The 21,650-nt window shown below is 38.4% G+C and overlaps 1 protein-coding gene across 2 annotated transcripts in view; it reads left to right on the top strand.

The window, feature by feature from the left end:
• NCAM2 (neural cell adhesion molecule 2) overlaps nt 1-21,650 on the top strand; it is a 529,484-nt gene that overhangs the window by 410,488 nt on the left and 97,346 nt on the right. For both annotated transcript variants that reach the window (XM_054047466.1, XM_054047474.1), the window contains exon 12: nt 1,560-1,733. In XM_054047466.1, the coding sequence (XP_053903441.1) occupies nt 1,560-1,733 (174 nt within the window). The remainder of the gene's footprint in view (nt 1-1,559; nt 1,734-21,650) is intronic.

Genomic DNA, 21,650 nt, shown 5'->3' on the forward strand with positions numbered 1-21,650 from the left:
TTATTTACAACGTCACCCGAAAGTGAGAACAGGCATTTGGCTGGCACTGTTGTAGTAGCTGGCATCGCAAGATATTTATGTGCCAGATGAGCTAAAGATTCATATGTTCCTTCATGCTTCAACCACCATTCCAGAGGACATGCGTCCATGCCGATGATGGGTTCTGCTTGATAATGATCTAAAGCAGTGTGGACCAACGCATATTGATTTTCATCGTCTGAGTCAGATGCCACCAGCAGAAGGTTGATTTTCTTTTTTGGTGGTTCGGTTCTGTAGTTTCCACATCGGAGTGTTGCTCTTTTAAGACTTCTGAAAGCTTGCACCACACCTCGTGTCTCTCAGATTTTGGAAGGCACTTCAGATTCTTAAACCTTAGGTCGAGTGCTGTAGTTATCTTTAGAAATCTCACATTGTTTGGCAAATCTGTAGTGAAAGTGTTCTTAAAACGAACAACATGTGCTGGGTCATCATCCAAGATTGCTATAATATGAACTATATGGCAGAATGCGGGTAAAACAGAGCAGGAGGCATACAATTCTTCCCCAAGGAGTTCAGTCTCAAATTTAATTAACTTTTTTTTTTTTTTTAACGAGTGTCATCAGCATGGAAGCATGTCCTCTGGAATGGTGGCCGAAGCATAAAGGGTCATATGAATGTTTAGCATATCTGGCATGTAAATACCTTGCAATGCCGGCTACAAAATGCCATGAAAATGCCCGTTCTCACCTTCAGGTGCCATTGTAAATAAGAAGCGGGCAGCATTATGTCTTGTTTGTCTTAGCAATTGGCTGAACAAGAAGTAGGACTGAGTGGACTTTTAGGCTCTGAAGTTTTTGTTTTTGAGTGCAGTTATGTAACAAAAAAACTACATTTGTAAGTTGCACTTTCACAATAAAGAGATTGCATTACAGTACTTGTATGAGGTGAATTTAAAAATACTATTTCTTTTGTTTATAATTTTACAGTGCAAATATTTGTAATAAAATTAATAATATAAAGTGAGCACTGTACACTTTGTATTCTGTGTTGTAATTGAAATCAATATATTTGAAAATGTAGAAAAACATCCAATAATATTTAGTAAATTTCAATTGGTATTGTATTCTTTAACAGTGCAATTAAAAGTGTGATTAATCGCAATTATTTTTTTAATCATGATTATTTTTTGAAGTAATTGCATTAGTTAACTGTGATTAATCGAAGCCCTGATAGTGAACAAAAAATATCAATCAACTCTTGTTTTCCTCTAAATTAGCTGGACTGTACTATGAAAGAAAGACAGAAGAGAACCATTTCCTTGGTGAAATGGAGTATGCTTATATTCACTTTAACGCTCTTTAATTGTCCATACAAGAAAGTTTTTTTCTTTTACTTGTGGTTTCATATCACTGGACTGTAGTGTAGACTTAACTGTTTAAGACAGAACCTGAAGTCATATGCATTAAAATAGTTTATAACCTATGTTTTCTAAGCAGGCTGTTTGAGATGGATTATCAACTGCTTTCTGTAGATTATCTGATTACCACAGTTGAATTAAATTGATGTTTGTTATTTTTTAGATGTGCCATCCAGTCCCTACGGAGTAAGAATTATAGAGTTGTCACAGACTATTGCCAAGGTCTCTTTCAATAAGCCAGATTCACATGGAGGTGTGCCCATTCATCATTACCAAGTGGATGTGAAAGAAGTTGCTTCAGAAACTTGGAAAGTAGTGCGCTCCCATGGAGTTCAAAGTGAGTCTGTTAAAAAGTGTATATGTGTGTATATATATATATATATATATATATATATATATGAGACTATCAAGGAGTAATAATATCAATTCTTGTTAACTGAGTCTGCCTCACCTATCAATATTACTTCTTGGGCCATATCCTCAGTTACTGTGGATAGTTCTATTGACCTCAGTGGAACTAAACCTATTTACACAAGCTGAGAATCTGGCCTTTTATAGTCTTTTAAAAGTTCATTGATATTATTTCTTGGTTTTACAGAAGTCTGGTAAACAAACTCAAAGTTATTCAAAAAGTAGTGATTTAGATTTGTTTATTATGCCAGTTATGCAATATGAAGAACACAGTTTGCAAAGTGATCAATCACAAAGAAGTGAAATCATAGAAGAGTTAAATTAAGAGTTTTGAATATGCTTCACTGTTTATTTAATTAAGAAATATTAAGAGGGCTACAGTATGCTATTTAAGTCCTGATGATGAATTATTGATTTTGAGCTACTCTATAACCTTTTATATATTTGTTTATCTTTGTTACGTATGTTTTAAAACATATTTATAAAATATTAATAACTAGTGCTAAAATAAATGTCTTGAGATATTGAATGGTTGAGATGCTGGACAGATGGGCCAGAACTTGGCCAACCCTGTGGCCACTTTGTACCACTCTGAAGACACAAAATATCTATAAGCCTCATCTAAATAGAGTCACCTGAGGATTCCCCTGGCATCAGTGAGTCAGGTGAATGCCTAAAGGAGACAGAGGGGTGTTGGCCAGAAGGTGTTGCAGTACAGCAACCCCTGTCAGGCCCTGCCCTGCCCTTGGGTGTTGTTCTCAGCTGGTATAGGTTAGAGTAGCCCTGAGACTCCTAATTTACACAGGGGCTGAACTAACTTCAGTTGCCTACAGAATTAGGGGAACACAAATGTGTCCAATCTCTCTGACTCTCACGCACATGTTCTGTGTTAAGCATAGTCAAGTCAAATCAAGAGGACAGGACTATCAAATCATCTCGTTTTAATCTTTAGTATGATATTATTATAGCTGAACACAATCTTTTTGACAATTTTCCAGATATGTTCCCATTGTGTGTGTGGTGTGTATATATATATATATGTTCACCTTTTTCAAATGGGAATATCTTAAAATTAAAACTTTCTGAATTTGAAATGAAACAGATACTAAGGATTTAAGGATGAGATTTTGACAGCTGGAAACAATTCGCAGACCTGGTTTGGAAATTTTCTGATGGAATATTTTTCTGTTGGAACATGCCAATTTGTCTATAGTAGACATATTCGCAGAAATATGTCAATATTGATGAAAGTTTGTTAAAAAGAAAAAACTGGAAAAAAGTTTTCTGATGTCATTGAAATGTTCCATTTTGCCCATTTCAGAGTTGGGCATTTCAATTTTCCATTTTGAAATTATATTTGTTTCAAAGTTTTATGTTATATAATCTAAAATAATAAAGGAAAATTGGAACAAAACATTTCAATTATATCTAAGTGAAATCTTTTGATCACCCCCCGATATATATTCTAAAAACATTATCAACTGTTTGTGTAAGTTGGATAGTGTCTTGGCCATAGTGCATCTTACCACAGCAGTAATATTTAGCCTCCAGAACTCAGAATTTTTGCAGGGAAAACAGGATGTATTAAGAGAATCCATTTCCTCCAGTAGCATGGCATGTGTGTGGATGGTCTTCCTTCTCTCTCCATCCCATTTTTCCTTTTGCCTTAGAGCAAGAATGATGCAATGAACCGAGACTAGGAACCTGCACTGAGAATTACAACATACTAAACACTTAATGATGAAAAAAATTAAGTTGCATTGCTATGTAGCAGATTGTGATATAGTGCAATGTAATCTGGACCCTGTTACCATAGACAATACAGTTGGCATCTGGGTGCGATATTAGCAAAATGCTTAATTTAAGCTGAGAGATAGGCTAAAGAAGAGAATGCCTTAGCATTAACTGTGTATCACAGTATGTTAAGACAACTCACCAGTAGACTTTCTTTGAATTTTATTCTTTGTTTTTAATGTTGGGAGTGTACAGAGATGAACTGATTACATAAAAAAGTAATTGCATCGACCGATTCTGTTATCAGTACTTCCTGGAGTTGTCTTTTTGCCATGTTTTCCACTGTTTGATTTTGAAAGATTTTTTTTTTTGGCATTACACTATATAGCTGATTCATGTGTTTTGAGTTAGGGGAACAAGGCTTATTGATTGCTGGGATTGCTTCAAATTGAGAGTACCCTGGTGAGCCACAAGTACTTGCTGTTTGTGATCAGCACCTCTGTGAACAAGACTGTGAAACTCCTTGGATCTGCATAGCCATACCACTCAACTGGTGCAATGTGGTACACAGCCCCTCAGAATGAGTGGCAATATGGGACACTAAACCTCATAATGCCCCCCATTGTTTCTTGCTGTCCCCTTTTTTCCTCTGTATTCCTTTTTAAAATTCCCTTTTCTCCACAATTTCCCCTCTCTTTCCCTTACTGTCACACTCTATCTCCTTTCAACTATCCAGCTCCACTTCCCTTGAGTCTCTTACTTTGCACTCCAAAAAAAATCAGATTATCCTCAGATGTCTCAGAAGTAGATAATATTTGTGACTACTTCTGCTAGTAGTAACCGTTAGGAGCCCCACTCTCCAAAACCTGAAGAATCATTTTTCAACTTCAGAGAGTCTCTGTGCTTTGTAAATAGATGAAAAATTGAATGGCTGACCATCTGAGGGAGCGTTGAGTGTGCAATTGATTCCAGTAAAAAATTCATCAAGTATCCATAGTTAACACAGGATGATATAGTAAATTGTTGTTTCTGCTAGTATACCGAAGACTTTAATAAAGATTTGTAAAATATTTTATGGATACAGTGCAGTCCTTGAAACTATTGTAAATATAAGAAACTACTGCAATATCTCTGAGACCACTGGAGGAAAACATTCATTTTTAACAGCCCACAACATACACAGATTGGTAATCCTATACTATACTGTCTGACAGAGCAATAAAATGTGCCTGATTTATTTTAATTGTAAAATGGTGCAGATATTGCAAGTGTATTGCATTTCAGTTTTGTTTGGCTGTTCTTAATGATGTACTGTAGTCACAAAACAAAAATCCCTTTATTGACTATCCCTCCATTACAGAGACAGAGAAAAAGAAGTTCACCAAGCCAAAACTATCATAAAATAGTCTTTTTGATCTTCTATGACAAGCAACCACTAACGTTGCAGGACTGCTTCAGCATGTTTTCTAAAAGTCTTTCTAAACTCCACTTCGTTACTTTTTATCCCATTTGCAATGTCATTGTAGTTAACATTGGGATAGCACTTCCATATTAATTCTCTATTTTTAGTTGTTTAGAACTTTTCCAAAAAAGTATCTTTGAGATCGGTTGCAGTTTCTCCTGCTTTTCTCAGCCTACAACCGCTGCTGCTGCTGCTTTTTCCCCTCCCTTATTGAAAATACTTTCCCCCATTTTTGACTTTTTGAATAAGAAAAAAGTCTTCAAATGTAATAAATCTTGAGACTGTTTGTTTCTGTGTGCTTAGATAATTCATAACAAGTGTCCTTTTAAGCCTTTACCCCTGCTATCTTGCCTGCTCCTCAATGGAGGATAGATCCATAGACTTTAAGATCAGAATGGACCATCATGACCTACCCACTCTTGTAATAGATGCCTAACCTCTGGCTGTGTTACTGAAGTACATAAATCATGATTTAAAGACTTCAAGTTATGGTGAATCCACAATTTATACTAGTTTAAACCTGCAAGTGGCCCATGCTCCATGCTGAAGGTGAAAAACCCCAGGCTCTCTGCCAACCTGATCTGGGGGAGATTCCTTCCTGACCTCAAATATGGCAATCAGTTGGACCCTGAGCATGTGGGCAAGATGTACCGGCCAGACACCTGGGAAAGAATTCTCTGTAGTAACTCAAGTCCTCCCCATCTAGTGTATCATTATGGGCCATTGGAGATATTTGCTACTAGCAGTTACAGATCGGCCACATGCCATTGTCTGTGTGTACCACATGTCTGCAAACTTTCCTTACTATTTATAAGAAGGTAAAAGTCAAAAAGTCATGGTATGATTTTCTATTGCCTTTCACCTTCTACAGTCATTTAGATCTGTGAAAACTTGGTATTGAATGCTATGAAAGCAGAATGGTAGAGTTTCACACTCTTTTGACCTCTGGTGCAAATGATGGCATTAGGTGCAAAGTAAAGGTGAACCAGGCCCTCAAATGTAGTGTTTCACAATCCCTCCCCACACACTTTGCACGAGTATAAATGACTGCACAATGTACAAGGCAGAGGAGAATCAAACCTCAACTATCTTGCCCTAGTTATGAAATGTAAACCATACTATTTATGTTCTGCTAGGATAGATTGCTAAATATACACTTTCCCAAAGGGAATACAGATTAACATATCATCATTCATAACTAAATTTCATTCATTTTAATATATTCTGTGGGTCAATACTGAACAGCACAGTCTGTAAGAAGGGTATGTTCTCCTAATTTCTATGCTTTTCTTGCTGTGCTTCATTATAATGTAAACTAGGAGGAATAATATGTTTATTTTCATAAAAATGCTTGGTTCCATGTTTCATTATTACAAAAGGATTTTTTTGTCAGTATGTGGGCTACAAATGGTACAACCATTTAAACAGAGACAGAAAGACACACACACATAAAGAAATGTAAAACTTATTAGGTTTCAACCATGTTTTCTTTAGGAACAATTTGTAAGGGAAAATAAATATATAAATATGTAGCATTTTACAGATTGCTCCCAAATAGTTCTCAAGTTATAAGTACCGGCTCTAGGATTTTTGCTGCCCCAAGCAAAAAAAAAAAAAAACCTCCGGAAGCACAACTGCCGAAGCGCAGGAAAAAAAAAAGTGTCTGGAATGCTGCCCCTGAAATTGTACCGCCTCGAGCACATGCTTAGTTTGCTGGTGCCTAGAGCCAGCCTTGCTAACTTTATTATCTATCCCAGGGGTAGGCTACCTATGTCATGCATGCAAAAGGCGGCATGCAAGCTGGTTTTCAGTGGCATTCACGCTGCCTAGGTCCTGGCCACCAGTCCAGGGGGCTCTGTGTTTTAATTTAATTTTAAATGAAGCTTCTTAAACATTTTAAAAACCTTATTTACTTGACATAAAACAATAGTTTAGTTATATATTATAGACTTATAGAAAGAGATCTTCTAAAAACGTTATAATGTATTACTGGCATGCGAAACCTTAAATTAGAGTGAATAAATGAAGACTCGGCACACCACTTCTGAAAGGTTGCCGATCTCTGATCTATCTTGAGAATGCATTTAAAATAATATCAGTCCTTCTTTAGGCTCTTGAGGCTATGCATCTCAGGCTTGAAATATCTAAATTCCCAAGTTCAAATGCCAGTAGGGTCAATTCCTCATGCATCCTTCCTAAATTGGTACCTTGAATTCCATCCCCTTTATTGTGAGAACAGTTTCTCATGAGATTTTAAAAATAAAGGTCCTGTCAGGTCTGGGCACATTTATTAAACTTTCCTATACACATTTTAATAGAGTAGAGGTTTGCCCTTACCCAAATATTGTTCTGTGTTCCGTGCCTGGGGCTGATCTTCCCATTAAATCCTATTAAAGTGAATGGGAGTTGTGTATGTGCGACTGATGAGATAGCTGAAGCCCTGAAGTTATACACGTGGGTGTTGCTTCTCCTCCCTGGAGGTGGCTGTATCAGAGAGAGAAAGAATGTATATAATTTGTAAATCTCTTTAGGATCCTTCAGGATAAAAGGTGGTCTATCAATTTATTATGATGTTATTCTGTTTTACTTTTCATAATATATGGTGTTCCAAGAGTACCTCTAGTAAAATTGTAGTAATGTTTATGTGCAGTTCAAGCTTCAGGATAAAACTACTCAGCTTCACTTTGCTGTCTCCAAACAAATGCTTAGACTTATTTGACAGGTGCCTCATAATTCAAATAAATATACCCTCAAGAGACTTCATACATTTATATGATGTGATCTTCCATGGAGGTCTCATCCACATCTCTATGTGAAAAACCCATTATGATAAGGTGTCCTTTCTTGTGCTGAAATCTAATCTTTGTATTATCATGGCATTTCCATAGCGAGGTCATCCAATGTCTGATTGTTTATAGTTATTGCTTCTTGGATTGTATGTTCTGTATTAGCCATTTCTTCGTTTCTGAACCATATTGAAAAAAGACTATACAATTGATCTCTGGCCGGGACATTCATGGCAAGAGATCTGTAACTCAGGAGCCCATTCCAATGAGAACAAATTATAAATAAATGCCTGGTACAGTGCAAGCCACTTAGAACAATCCAAAATCTATGAAAACTTGGTTACTCTGATATAGCCAGATGCCTGTTCCAAGATAACACTGTTTTAGTTTAGTTTTGTTGTTTTTATTTTTTTCCTTAAGTGAGAACTATGTATCCAGTTGTAGAATATTGTGGGAATTTAAAAAATATCAGAAGTCATCGTGGTGGTATTTTTTGTGTTTACGTTTTAAATGATACTCCAAGCGACACAAAAGACACGTCTGACTTTAGAGTCTAGCTTTTATGACTTGACTTTCCCATTGGGCAGTCTTTTATACCAATTCAAAATGAGTGAAGAATTGTGTGTCAAATACTAACAAATCACTATGGTGGCATTTTGTAAATGGCTGCACAAGATGCAGGGTAATGGAGAATCAGACCCTTTATTTTTAAAATCCCAGGTAGATATTTTACTTTAAATTAACAAATGGGTGCTTTAGAAAGTATCAGTCTTCATGGTAGCACTAATTCCTGGGATCACAAAGCCATGACATGTGCAGGTAGTGAGCTTTTGATATTACCACTAATCAGTATGGGCACTCTGGTCTACTTGCCAAAGCACCTACCAGCTATCCATGAATTCTTAAACAGTAGACTTACCTGCCTTGTATGTGAGTTATTTCAGTGCAAACCATAGAAATTTCCACAAGTTATAACTATAAACTTGCATTGTGGGAGGAAAACATTCATACTTGATTAAGGATATGTAGTAGAAGCAGAATTGGTTTGTTATCCTAATACGAAAACAGTTACTTTGATTTTAACTTACTATTACACGTGTTACAAGATGAACTTTTATTACCTGTGCACTTTAATTGTGACACTAGAACTAGTATTTTGGGACCTTCCTGACCCTCCATTGTAGGTCTGCTGGAAAGAGAGAGGTTTCAATAATGCCATCATATTTAAGGATGTCATGGGTGCCATGGTCTTTGAGGGGGCAATGCAGACCAGTGAGGGGTTGTGTCACAATCTGTCCTGTAATCCTGGTTGCCTCACAGTGCTTTGTGGCTGTAGTTCCTAACCTGGCTCCCTCACAAACAGCTTACCAGCATGAAGGTCACATCCTGAAATGATTGTATATAGCTGCAGCCCTGGTCCATTAGACTGACCCCAGCAACCTGTCAGCAACACACCAGTCACACTCTGGCTTCCACTAGCCTTGGTTACAATGAATAAATAATCCCAATAAATTCCCAGTCCCAGATTTCCCCAAAACTGTGTACCCTGAACAGTCCAGTCCTCTCCTGGTCAGTTCGGAGAAATAATAAGGTTTGTTGTTCCTGTAAACTGGGGGTAAATACCTCCTTCCCTCTAGGGTTGGTTTATGGCAAAACTGAAATAAATTTATTAACAAAATATACACAGGATTATGTGAGTTCAAATATAAGGAATGAAGAAAGAGAGAGTTACAAGTAAAAGAAAACAAAATACACTTCTAAAAGTCTAAAATTAAATCTAGCAAGGTATAGGCTTTGTTCAAGATAGTTTCTTTCACCAGTCAGTCTTCTTCCCAGCCATGGCTGACTTTAGATCAGTCAGGACATTCCACAAAAGTTCAGGGTGCTGGCTTCCTTTGCTACCTTAGGTGAAAAATCTTTACCTAAGTTGGATTCTTACTTGTATTCATCTCCAGATACTTGAATACCACCCCCCCACACACACACACACCCTTAGTTGAAGGACCATCTTTTTCAGCTTGCAAGAGCTCTAGCCTCTTGCGTCTGTCTGATGGATACCAAAGATGGCTTCTGTCTTTGCTTATATCTTCCAAAGTTCAGTAACTTCTTTTCAAGAGGAAGGATGCCCCCATTCTGTTCTTCCATTCCTGTGGGCTTCCCAAACTCCTGTATGATTTCTATGTAAATGGGGCTTCCATTGTTTCTGATTCCACCATGCTTAATTTACATAGGAGACAGGTAGATAGCAAAAAGAACAGGAGTACTTGTGGCACCTTAGAGACTAACAAATTTATTTGAGCATAAGCTTTCATGGGCTACAGCCCACTTCTTCGGATGCATAGAATGGAACATATATTGAGGAGATATATATACACACTGTGACATTCCCTCCTGTCTGGGCAAACTTTAGAGCCTAATATCAGTGAGTCTTGATAATTCCTTATATAGTGCTAATACATACATTTCGCAGTGATATGAGTCACCAATGTGTAATTAGCTTTCATAAAAGCCTTCACTCTATATATTTGTTAATACAGTAATATTGTATACAATCATATGATTCGGGTACTTATCACTTGAAGTTCAGCCAGTAGACCAGTAAACTCTTGAAAAAGATTCTTCTCTCCTGCTGGGTGTAGATGCCATGCTGTCTTCTCCCACACTAGTTAATGTAAGGTTTGCCCTCACCTGTTGTTAACTTGATAGGTGTGTTTACGTGATATGTAAATACATTCTCATTGTCTTTCAAAGTACTTTGGAAGTAACTCCCAGGTGGGGAAAACACATTCCTTTGTCTGGGGCAGACCTGTTTACCAACCTTCCAGCATGCCTGGTTTAAATACGCTTTAGTAATCATTCCAGCATATGTCATAACTCTTAATTCACACCACACACATACATCACGCAAGAATATTAATGATCAGTGTGTTATTAGTTTTCAAATGATACCTCACAACACATATTTTATACAAAGATTATTACAACAGCATTTGGGGTGTAAATACTGGTGTGCTTAGTGTCATAATGGGTTTAATCCATCTTGGCGGGGGGGGAGGTTAATAAGTAGTTAAATGTTTTTACTCAGTTATGACTGTATAATAAAGGGTTATAATAATCAAAACTGAAATTAAGAAAATAGAAGCCAGCCATAAAATATTACATTTAGAATTAAAATATGCCGGTATGACTCTGGTGCCAGAGTGTTTAACTGAGTTTGGTTATGGGAGGCATATTAGTCAGATCTTATACATTTTCAAAACTGATTAGGTGATTGGAGTACCACTGTTTTGAGTGTCCAACTTGAGGGGGTTTTAAAGGATTTCACAGAGTGAGTATATAGTACTTTCTGAACATCAGAACCACTTAAGTGTCTGAAATTGGGCACCAAATCTCCCAAAATCACTGATCAGTTTTGAAAAAGTAGACCCCATAATACCAGGCTTAGCAGTATTATCATCAGTTCATTGTCTGAGCATTTGAGTTTCCTACATAGTTTTGTACGATCAGTAGCCAGTGGTCTTTTATAGGCAACTTTAAGAATAGAAATTACAACTATAATCTCCACTCTCATGAATTGAAGTTCTGTGGATAAAAGCAACCAGATAACAGTATATTATACACGAAGTACTAAAAAACCTGGTACAACTGCAAATAATTACCAAAAGGGAGGGGTATGTGTGTGAGTGTGTGTGTGTGTGTGTACGTGTGTGTATTAGAAACTTCCTTTTTTAACCTTCTTTCCAAATAAGCAAAACCCTCATATTCATGTAAATGTCTTATATGGCAGAGAAAGGTTCATTTTGTTTCTGATTTGCAAATACATATTTTAAAATAAAAGACATGGGTAGATTAAGGCCATTTAAGGCCAGTCGGTACATTTATACAGAAGATATGTGAGTATAAAGGGAATGCTAAGTCTGAATATTTCAGGAGGTTTTTATACAGAACCTAATCCTCAAGTGCATGGAAGTGTATATACTTCTGACTATCAAAGGTGAATAAAATGACTTGAGAAGTAAAGAAAACCCAGAGAATAATTTCACAGCCTGAGTGCACACCTAAAATTAACTCAGTGTTATGCCGATATAACCACTGGCAATTCTTGATGTTCTTATTCTCCCGTAGCTTGTAATTTTGTGTCTTATTGCCTTCAATAGTGGAGTGAAAGCACATTGTAAAACGTATGCCATTCTTTCTGATTTATATTTTGCTGCTCTTTAAGAATAAGGACACAAATATTTGAAAGCCTCTAGAAACAAAAGAGTTCTTTTTTTCATAAGAAATATATGTGTAACAAATATGTTTGAAGAAAGAACAGGAGTACTGTTCAGGATGCATCCGAAGAAGTGGGCTGTAGTCCACGAAAGCTTATGCTCTAATAAATTTGTTAGTCTCTAAGGTGCCACAAGTACTCCTGTTCTTTTTGCGGATACAGACTAACATGGCTGCTACTCTGAAACCGGAAATATGTTTGACTAAGCAAAGTATCACTATTCAAAACAAATTTCACTATATATGGTACACTATTACCACTTGTGTTTCTCAGATTTTCCCACTACACTTTTGCTAATGCACATTTAGACCTGTTTTAAGGTCTGTTTCATTATATAATCTAAAGTAAGCTCCTGATATTTAGAAATTCACAGTGTACATGCTGATCATCTATGACAGACTTGCTGATTTGCCTCATATGAATTAACCTTGTTAAGAAAGAGGGTCATGTAATGCAATATTGGATATGAATAACTGATAAATGGAAACCATGGTGCATCTGCAGATTTTGCCTTTCACAGCAGTATTGCATCTATTTTATATTTCCACTTTGTTTATAAACTGTAAAGTACACATTGAATATTTATGCTTAGATAAACTTCAGCTGTATTTTCTAATATAAAACAACATGTTTTCTGGCAGGTGTAATATCGTGCAAGCAAATACTTCTTACTGCTGCGCGGGGCAGTAAACAAACTGGAGAGGATGGAATGGATAGTCTAACCTTTCCTCCATTACAATTCCCAACATAATTACATGAACCAACATTTTCTCAGTTCTTATCTCCTCCCCGTTTCTTTCTTCCAACTGGCAGCAGTAAGAAATGGGAGCCTAGTATAACTATAAAAAGCAACAGAGGTCCTGTGGCACCTTTAAGACTAACAGAAGTATTGGAGCATAAGCTTTCATGGGTGAATGCCCACTTCATCAGATGCAAGTAATGGAAATTTCCAGAGGCAGGTATAAATCAGTATGGAGATAAAGAGGTTAGTTCAATGAGGGAGGGTGAGGTGTTCTGCTAGCAGTTGAGGTGTGAACACCAAGGGAGGAGAAACTGCTTCTGTAGTTGGATAGCCATTCACAGTCTTTGAACTGGAATGAACTGGAGCTCAGCTGTTTCTCTTTGGAGTCTGGTCCTGAAGTTTTTTTGCTGTAAGATGGCTACGTTTACATCTGCTATTGTGTGGCCAGGGAGGTTGAAGTGTTCTCCTACAGGTTTTTGTATATTGCCATTCCTGATATCTGATATCTGATTTGACACCTCAACTGCTAGCAGAGCACCTCACCTTCCCTCATTGAACTAACCTCGTTATCTCCATACTGATTTATACCTGCCTCTGGAAATTTCCATTACTTGCGTCTGATGAAGTGGGCATTCACCCACGAAAGCTTATGCTCCAATACTTCTGTTAGTCTTAAAGGTGCCACAGGACCCTCTGTTGCTTTTTTACAGATTCAGACTAACATGGCTACCCCTCTGATAGTATAACTATACAAACCACCACCTTGTATAGCAGCATTGCAATGCAGTGGGGATGTAGAAGGAATGTTATGAATGAAATTCATCCCTGTGCAAAGGGTTAGCACAAGGTCTTTGTGTCACTTAAGTGCCATTGAAGCTGTATTTTGAGGTTTTAAGTGCCACAGAGGCCTTCTCTTGGCCCTTTGCATAATCATAGAATCATAGAAATGTAGGGTTGGAAGAGACCATGAGAAGTCAAGTCCAGCCTCCGGCACTATGGCAGGACAAAATAAACCTAAACCATACCCTAAGATGGGGATTCTACAACCTACTTTGGAAGCCTATTGTAGAGTTTAACTACTCTTATAGTTAGCAAGTTTTTCCTCATATCTCATCTATATCTCCCTTGCTGCAGATTAAGCTCATAACTATTTCTCTGACCTTCACTGGACATGGAGAACAATTAATCACAATTCTTTTTATACCAGTTCTCCCAGTTTGACAACAAGTCGTTGATAATTAGTTTTTTTCTGAATACAGTCTTTCAAAAAGTTGTGTACCCACCTTATAATAATTTCATCTAGACCACAGTTCCCTACTGTGCTTCTGAGAATGTCATATGGGACTGTGTCAAAAGCCTTACTAAAATCAATACATGTCATGTCTCCTGTTTCTCCACATCAAGTAGGCAAGTAACCCTGTCAAAGAAGGAAATTAAGTTCATTTGGCATGATTTGTTCTTGACAAATCCATGCTGGCTATTCCTTATAACCCTATTTTCCTCCAGGTGCTTACACATTCAATAATTTGTTCCAGTGTCTTTCCAGGTATCTAAATTAGGCTGAGTGGTCTATAATTCCCTGGGTCCTCTCCCTTCCCATTTTTTAAGATAAGTACTATGTTTGCCCTCTTGCAGTCTTCTGGAACTCACCCATCCTCCAGGAGTTCTGAAAGATAATTGCTAACAGTTTCCAGATTGCTTTTGCTAATTCTGTAAGTTCCCTAAGCATGAATTTCTTCAGGCCTTGTTGATTTGAATATATCTAACTTATCAAAATATTGTTTAACCTGTTCTTTTGCTGATTTTTGACTTCTGTTGCTTCTCCCTTGTTATTAATATTAATTGCATTGAGTCACCATTAGCCTTTTTAGTAAAGACTGAAACAAAATGAGCTTTAAACACCTCACTTTTCTTAATGTCAGTTATTAGCGCTCCTTCCTCACTAAGTAGAGGACCTACTATTTCCTTTAATTTTCTCTAGCTCCTCATGTATTTTAAAGGATCTCTTTTTACTGCCTTTGATGTCCCTTGACATACAATTCAATGGTGAATTTCATCCTACTGGCTAGATTATGGGACATTTTGTATACCTGCACAGGAGAGCAAGAGAGCTCAAGTCAACCCCATACTCCCTTCTGCTGTGGATAGCTGGATGAAGCAACTCCTAGGGGATTACTACATCCTCCATCATTCCCACAAGTGGGGACTTCTACATCCTTGCCTTCTCCTGTGTGAGGGTCAAGAATGGGTGGAGTCTCACTTCACTCTCATCTCAACCCCCTTCAATGTGCCAGAATGTAGAGATATGTATGCTGCACCAGGCAGTGGACGGGCACAGGGTATGTAATCCCCTGGATGAAGGAAGGAAATGGAAAGCAGATTGTGACATAGACACTCTAAGTCACAGTCTGCTTCTTAGGCTGCTCCTGGGGCAGTACAACTATGCCTCATAAAAGGGACATCATTAGTCTATTAGTGTTTAGTCAGAGATGCACATTTAGGAGTCTGATAACAAGATGGAAAAACCCAGAGAAGTGAAATTTATAACTTTTATTGTCTTTCAAATTAACTGCATGATTTAAGAATATGTGCCTATTTTGGAGATTGGGCAATTTTAATAAATCAACCACGATCATGGATAAAAGTGAATACAGCTGTGCATTATAATACACAGTTCTCCAAAAAAAAAAAAAAAAAACAGGTGAAAATACATTGGGATTTTATACATGTTGTTTTGTTTATTCCCGCTCCTATATGCAGAGTTTTAGCCAAATTGAAAGGTGTCAGAATTTTAAGCAGCAGTTTCAGTAGAGGTGTGGGACTTGATAAAATAAATTAATTTGTCTTGAATTCTTCAATACACTGAACAGTGATGGAAATTTGCATATCTTTGTGCCATGCAGCATTTTCTTTGGCTTAAAATTGTGAATTTTAAAGTTTTACATGAGTTGTGAAGTAGCTATGATAGAACATTTTTTCTTGGGCAATCCTGGGCTAGCTGATTAAGGAAGTGGCTCCCCTATTTGGGGTTTTGTGTCTTCAAGAAAGTGGCAATCCTGTAACATCATAAGAAAATTATAGAATTGTATAGCCTGTTGAACAAAAATCATTGTAAGGTCTCAAAAGAAAAAAAAATTGTGAAAGAATCATCTAATTTGTAATCTTGCATCTTGTAGCACATTGTGACTTGCAAAAAAGAAAAGATAGGTGTGCTAAAACTGTATTGTTGCCAGTGTTTTTTTTTAGTTGAGGTGCAAGCAGGAAAGTTCCAGTGTGAAACCCATTAAGGACAGTTGTTCCAGTGGTTAGGGTGTTAGGTTGGGGACCTGGGAGACCTGGGTTCAGTTCTCTGCTTTGTTATAGGTGTCTTGTGGGACCAAAGTCACTTTTTCTCTCATGCATCAGGTCTCCACCTGTAAAATGGTGATAATAGCACTTCCCTACCTCACAGAGACATTGTGAGATGTTCAAGTGCTGTAGTAATGGGTGCCTCATGGGGGACGTAGATACTGTGGGAGATTTTTGATGTAACACTTACAAAAGTGACTAGTTCCTAATGATTGGGCGGAGGGTTGGGGAGAAACGAGTGTAGGCTCCCTATTCAGATTTGAAATAATAGTTTTGTCTGCTGGAAGATTAGGTCAGGCAAAACTCTCCCTTCCCTTAAGAGCCTCACTACACCTCCCCTCTTCTCTTGTCACCTTTCCATAGCATATAACAGGGATCTGCAACAGTTGGCACGCAGCTCACCAGGGTAAGCCCCCTGGCGGGCCGGGCCCGTTTGTTTACCTGCCTCGTTCGCAGGTCCGGCCGATCGTGGCTCCCACTGGCCATGGTTTGCCGCTCCAGGCCAATGGGGGTGGCGGGAAGCAGCATGTGCTGAGGGATGTGCTAGCCGCGGCTTCCCGCAGCCCGCATTGGCCTGGAGCAGCGAAACGCAGTCAGTGGGAGCTGCTATTGGCCAAACCTGCAGACGCGGCAGGTAAACAAACTGGCCCGGCCCACCAGAGGGCTTACCCTGGCGTGCCGCATGCCGAAGGTTGCTGATCCCTGTCCAAATATATGACCCACCTTGTTATCTGTTCTCAACCACACTCTTGGACTGGACTAGAAATGTGGAGGTAGTTCACATCAGGAGCTCAGTTTGGGGGCACAAGAATAACTGGTAAAAAACCAGGAGCCCGGCTCTGCAGTTAACAGTAGTGCGATAGGGCAGGAAGCTTTGTATTCTGGCACACAACAGATGGACTGAGAATGGGTAAAGCTTTGATACATTTGATGGAAGGATGAGAGGGATCTGTAGTTTTGGGGGGCATGGGTGAGAGGAAAGGAGTTCTAAAGGCATACTCATCTTCATTACCTCAGGACTGAATGGTACTGTGGGTTACATACTGTATTTAAAAAAAAATATTAAAGTTAATGTTAACATTATATAATACACAGGTTGAGAAAAGTGTCTGTACATCTGGGTAGAGTTATTATGTGCAACTATTTGCTGTAAGTCATACAGTGTTTGTTCATTACAATTCAGGAGCATTAAGTGAAACAAATTCCATGCGAGTGGTTAGGTTTTGAGCATTAGAAGTATCAGAAAGAAAGTACAATGATTTTAAATATCTGAAAGGGCTGTATGAAATGAAAAAAATTAATAATATGAGTTTTAATGTTTCTTGGCTTCAGAATTCACTGATTTTTTGTAATGAATAAATAATCTCATTTTCCACTCCCAGAGGCTACATTTCTCGGAACAGATGTTTAATACAAGCTTTATACTGGTTGCACATCTACTTAAATAATATATATAATTTTATCTGCCAGATCTAGTAAATTTTCATGATAATCATGGGGACTTTTTTCCCCTTTGAAGGGAAAATAATTTCTCTTCACAAATAAAATACTGTACATGAGACCTGAAAGTAACAGCATCCATATAATGAAGGAAATACTTAAATGTATATTTGAAGACTTAGATGACACTTTTTATATCATTAGTGTGATCACTGAGAGAGAAAACTCAGTAAGTATGGTTTTGCTCCTGTATATATAGAATATCCTTTGCAGAGACAAAATCATATTACAGTAAGTTTGATGTATTTAAACTGAACTCTTTTTTTGATGGGGGGGGGAGGGTTAGGATATTTGGCGGGGGGGACCTTCAGAAAATGTAAAAATGTGTCCGTGCACTCTTTGCAGTAGATTGCATCCATGCTGATTGTATTAGATCTGTCAGCAGCCTCTGATACCATTGATTACAAGATGTTGTTGACATGACAATGGCCTTCTCGCAGTACACTCATTAACCCCTTGAGTGCCTTCACTCCTTTCTAGTATGAGGAATACAGCAGATATTTTTGTGCAGTTACTAAGATATTGGAATAAATTACAGCTTGGATGAGGGCTACCTGATAGGTCACACTGAATCTGGATGAAGCAAAGGTATTATTAGACGGGAGGGACATCAGCAGCACTGGCAGTATAATTTCAACAGCCTTGCTGGAAGGTATGCAAATCTTATTTTGCACAAGTTCTCCGTTTAGGAGTCTTGCTTGATCCCTGTCTACTCATGGAGAGCTGGATGGCACCTACAGCAAACAGTGCATCATTCCAGATTAATTTGGTAAGGGGGGCAAGTGCAATTATTTTTGTCAGATGCTGAATTTGCTACAGTGATTCATGCTTCTGTCCCCTCAGGGTTAGGCATTATTGCAATGATCTCTCTGAACCTGATCCAAAGACCAGTGATGCTAATGGAAAGCTAACCATTGACTTCAATTGGGCTTTTGATCAAGCCCTTATGTGAGGCAACATCTTGAGGTCTCCTGAAAGTGTAAGATAATAAGAAAGCAATTGCATTCTGCACTAAGTGGAATAACACAAGTGGTCCATGAATTGTACTGGCTCCTCTTGGCTTCCATGTGGAGCTCAAGGTATTAGTTTTGAATATGACCATCTGCCGTTGGGGATTTTGCTTCCTAAGAACCCATCTTTCCTGACCCTGTACTATTTTGTCACAGCTGAAATTGCCAGTTACGCTCAAACTGGACCTTCCCCTTAAAGTTCCCTCAATTTAGGAATTGGCTCCACTCAAACCTTGATCTGTTAAACTTTTGACATGTTGCAAAGCTCAACTATTTTTTTCAAGAGTTTGGGGAGTGTGGATGGTGGTCATGGATTGGGTCTCGGAGCTGATAAAGGTAAAATACTGGCTGTGTTAGGCAGTTGATTTTATTTATGCTAGTGGAATTTGTAATAGTGTGAATTTATCATTTAGATTGTAAACTCTTCAGAGGAGAGACCATCTACAACTCTGTGTTTGTACAGTGCCTAGCACAATGAGGCCTCATTCTTGGTTGGTCCTTACACACTGCTCTAATAAAATTGATTAATAATACATTTTATATTCTATATTTTTCTAGAACATCTATATAAAGAGACATATGAGTATATTTTATATACATTTATACAAATATTGTATATAGCTACAATAGATAGTTTTAATAATATTTTTAAGTTAATAGATAAATATTTACAACCTTAATTTTATTCTTATGACTTTTTGTTGCTGTTTTGTTTAGGAATTGTCAAAGGTTTTTGCATTGTATAGTCTCAGATGACCTCTTAGGGTGAAATACATAATAATAATGCACAAAATATTACTAGCATGTCTTCATATTATTTTGGAAGTGAACATGTTAAAAGATCATCTTGCTTGCTACCCCATCATATGCCCAGCCAGCTCTAGCTTCCCCTCACTCTGTACCTCTGGAGTAATCACACACAACACAACTGGAGTCCCAAAATAAAATCTCCCCTTTTCACTTCCAGTTTATTACTATGCAAGTTATATTCCAATACTTGCATAGGATTCCGTCTCCCATCCATCTCTGGCCTCAGGTGCTTTACCCCATGTTACAGGGAAAAACAGGGATCATACAGGCCTTCGACCTGGCTATTATACCTATTCTGCCTGCAGGAGTTCTCTACAGCCTGCCACTAAGGTCTGTGAATAGTCCTTTTTACCACTCTTAGCTGCAGAGGTCTACACCTGTTTCAGACATTTCTTGGCCTTCTCACTAGCTTCTGGCCACTTGGGATATGTCTACACTTCAATAAAACACCTGTAGCCAGGGCCGGCTCCAGCATTTCTGCCGCCCCAAGCCAAAAAACAAAAAAGTCGCTATCGGCGGCAGCAATTGGAAAAAAAAAAAAGCCGCGATCGGCGGCGGCAGTTCAGCGGCAGGTTCTTCGCTCCTACAGGGAGTGAGGGACCCGCTGCCCCCGAATTGCCGCAGGTGCCGCCCCTCTCCCTTGGCCGTCCCAAGCACCTGCTTGTTAAGCTGGTGCCTGGAGCCGGCCCTGCCTGTAGCTGGCCCATGGCAGCTGACTCAGGCTCACAGAGCTCAAACCGCAGGGGGTATAAAATTGTAGCATAGAAGTCCCAGACACTCACAAGAAGGGGGAGGGTCTGAGACCCCTGGCTCTAGCCCAAGCCCCGATGTCTGCACTGCAGTTTTATAGCCCCTTAATCTGAGTCCCATGAGTCCAAGTCAGCTGACACAGGCCAGCCACAAGTGTTTTATTGCAGTGTAGACATATCCTCAAACTCCTTCAGCAGGTCCTTACCTGGACAGACCGAACAGCTACACCATTTCCCTTCAGATCTCCTAGTGGAGAGAATTCTTCTTCTTCTCCAATATCTGTCTTTTATTTCTTGTCTCTTCTCCCAGCAGGCATTACTGTCTGCCACATGATCAGTCACATGCTCCATAAAACCAACAAGGAATGGAATGCCTTGCCTTAAGGGAGATGAGACATCATAACAGGGGTAATGGCAATGCTGTTTCCTTAAAGGGCCAGTGCCTTGTTATAGTAAGATAATATGGTTTGTTCCTATTCTTTATCACTCATTATTGCATAGTACATTCATTAAGTAAAATGTTGATTTACAAATAGAAATCCCAGCTCTGCAGCTCTTATGTGCTCATATCGCCAATGAAAGTTAAGAGTTTTCATGAGCACAACAGCTGCATGATTTGCCCCAGAATTTTTTGTTACATCAAAGTTTTTAAAAAAATTAAACCATGATCTGAACTTGATTTACAAAAAGGGTTTAACCTTCTCAGATTATATATATAGTAATAATTTTATCCTGCCATAACATTGGTTCTATTAAAAGTATAGCAACGACAATCAAAGCTATATTAAGATTAAAGTTAATTATCCATTGTGAATACTCGTCATGTCCCCAGAAGGAACCATATGTAAGAATGCCTGTTTTCCCCTTCCCAACATGGCTTGGGAGTCTTTTTCTTGGACATTTCTGGGAACAGTGGGACTCTCCATCCATTTCTGGCTTCACTGTCCTACTCACAAGGTTCTGCAGTGGGAGAATTGTGCTTCTGACTGAGGGTTGGATGCAGCTTCCTTCAGATCCTACACCAGCCAGAGAAGGAAGAACAGAAATATTTGCATTCACATAACTGAAAACAGAACTGGGTTCTATGGACCCAATTCTCCAAAGACCATTGATCTCAGTCAGAGTTTTTCTGACTCTGACTTCCATGGGCTTTGGATCAGGGTCTTCATTCCTGGGACCATGAATGATAAGCAATCAAAGGAGATAAGTTTAAAAGTAAGAAATCATTTCAACTTGAACACATTCCGAATACAGAAAACCCTATGCACAGAAAAATTCAACCCAGCTAACTCTCTCATGAAGACTACACAAAATGATATGTAGAAATACCAAGAGAGAATGAAAGGCTAGTGATTGTTGGAAAGGAACATTTGGAAAGGAGTTTCTGCACCAGAGAACACGAGATCACATGATGCAAAGGATCTGAAAT

The sequence above is a fragment of the Malaclemys terrapin genome, chromosome 1, assembly GCF_027887155.1.
Source record: "Malaclemys terrapin pileata isolate rMalTer1 chromosome 1, rMalTer1.hap1, whole genome shotgun sequence".
Lineage (NCBI taxonomy): Eukaryota > Metazoa > Chordata > Testudines > Emydidae > Malaclemys > Malaclemys terrapin.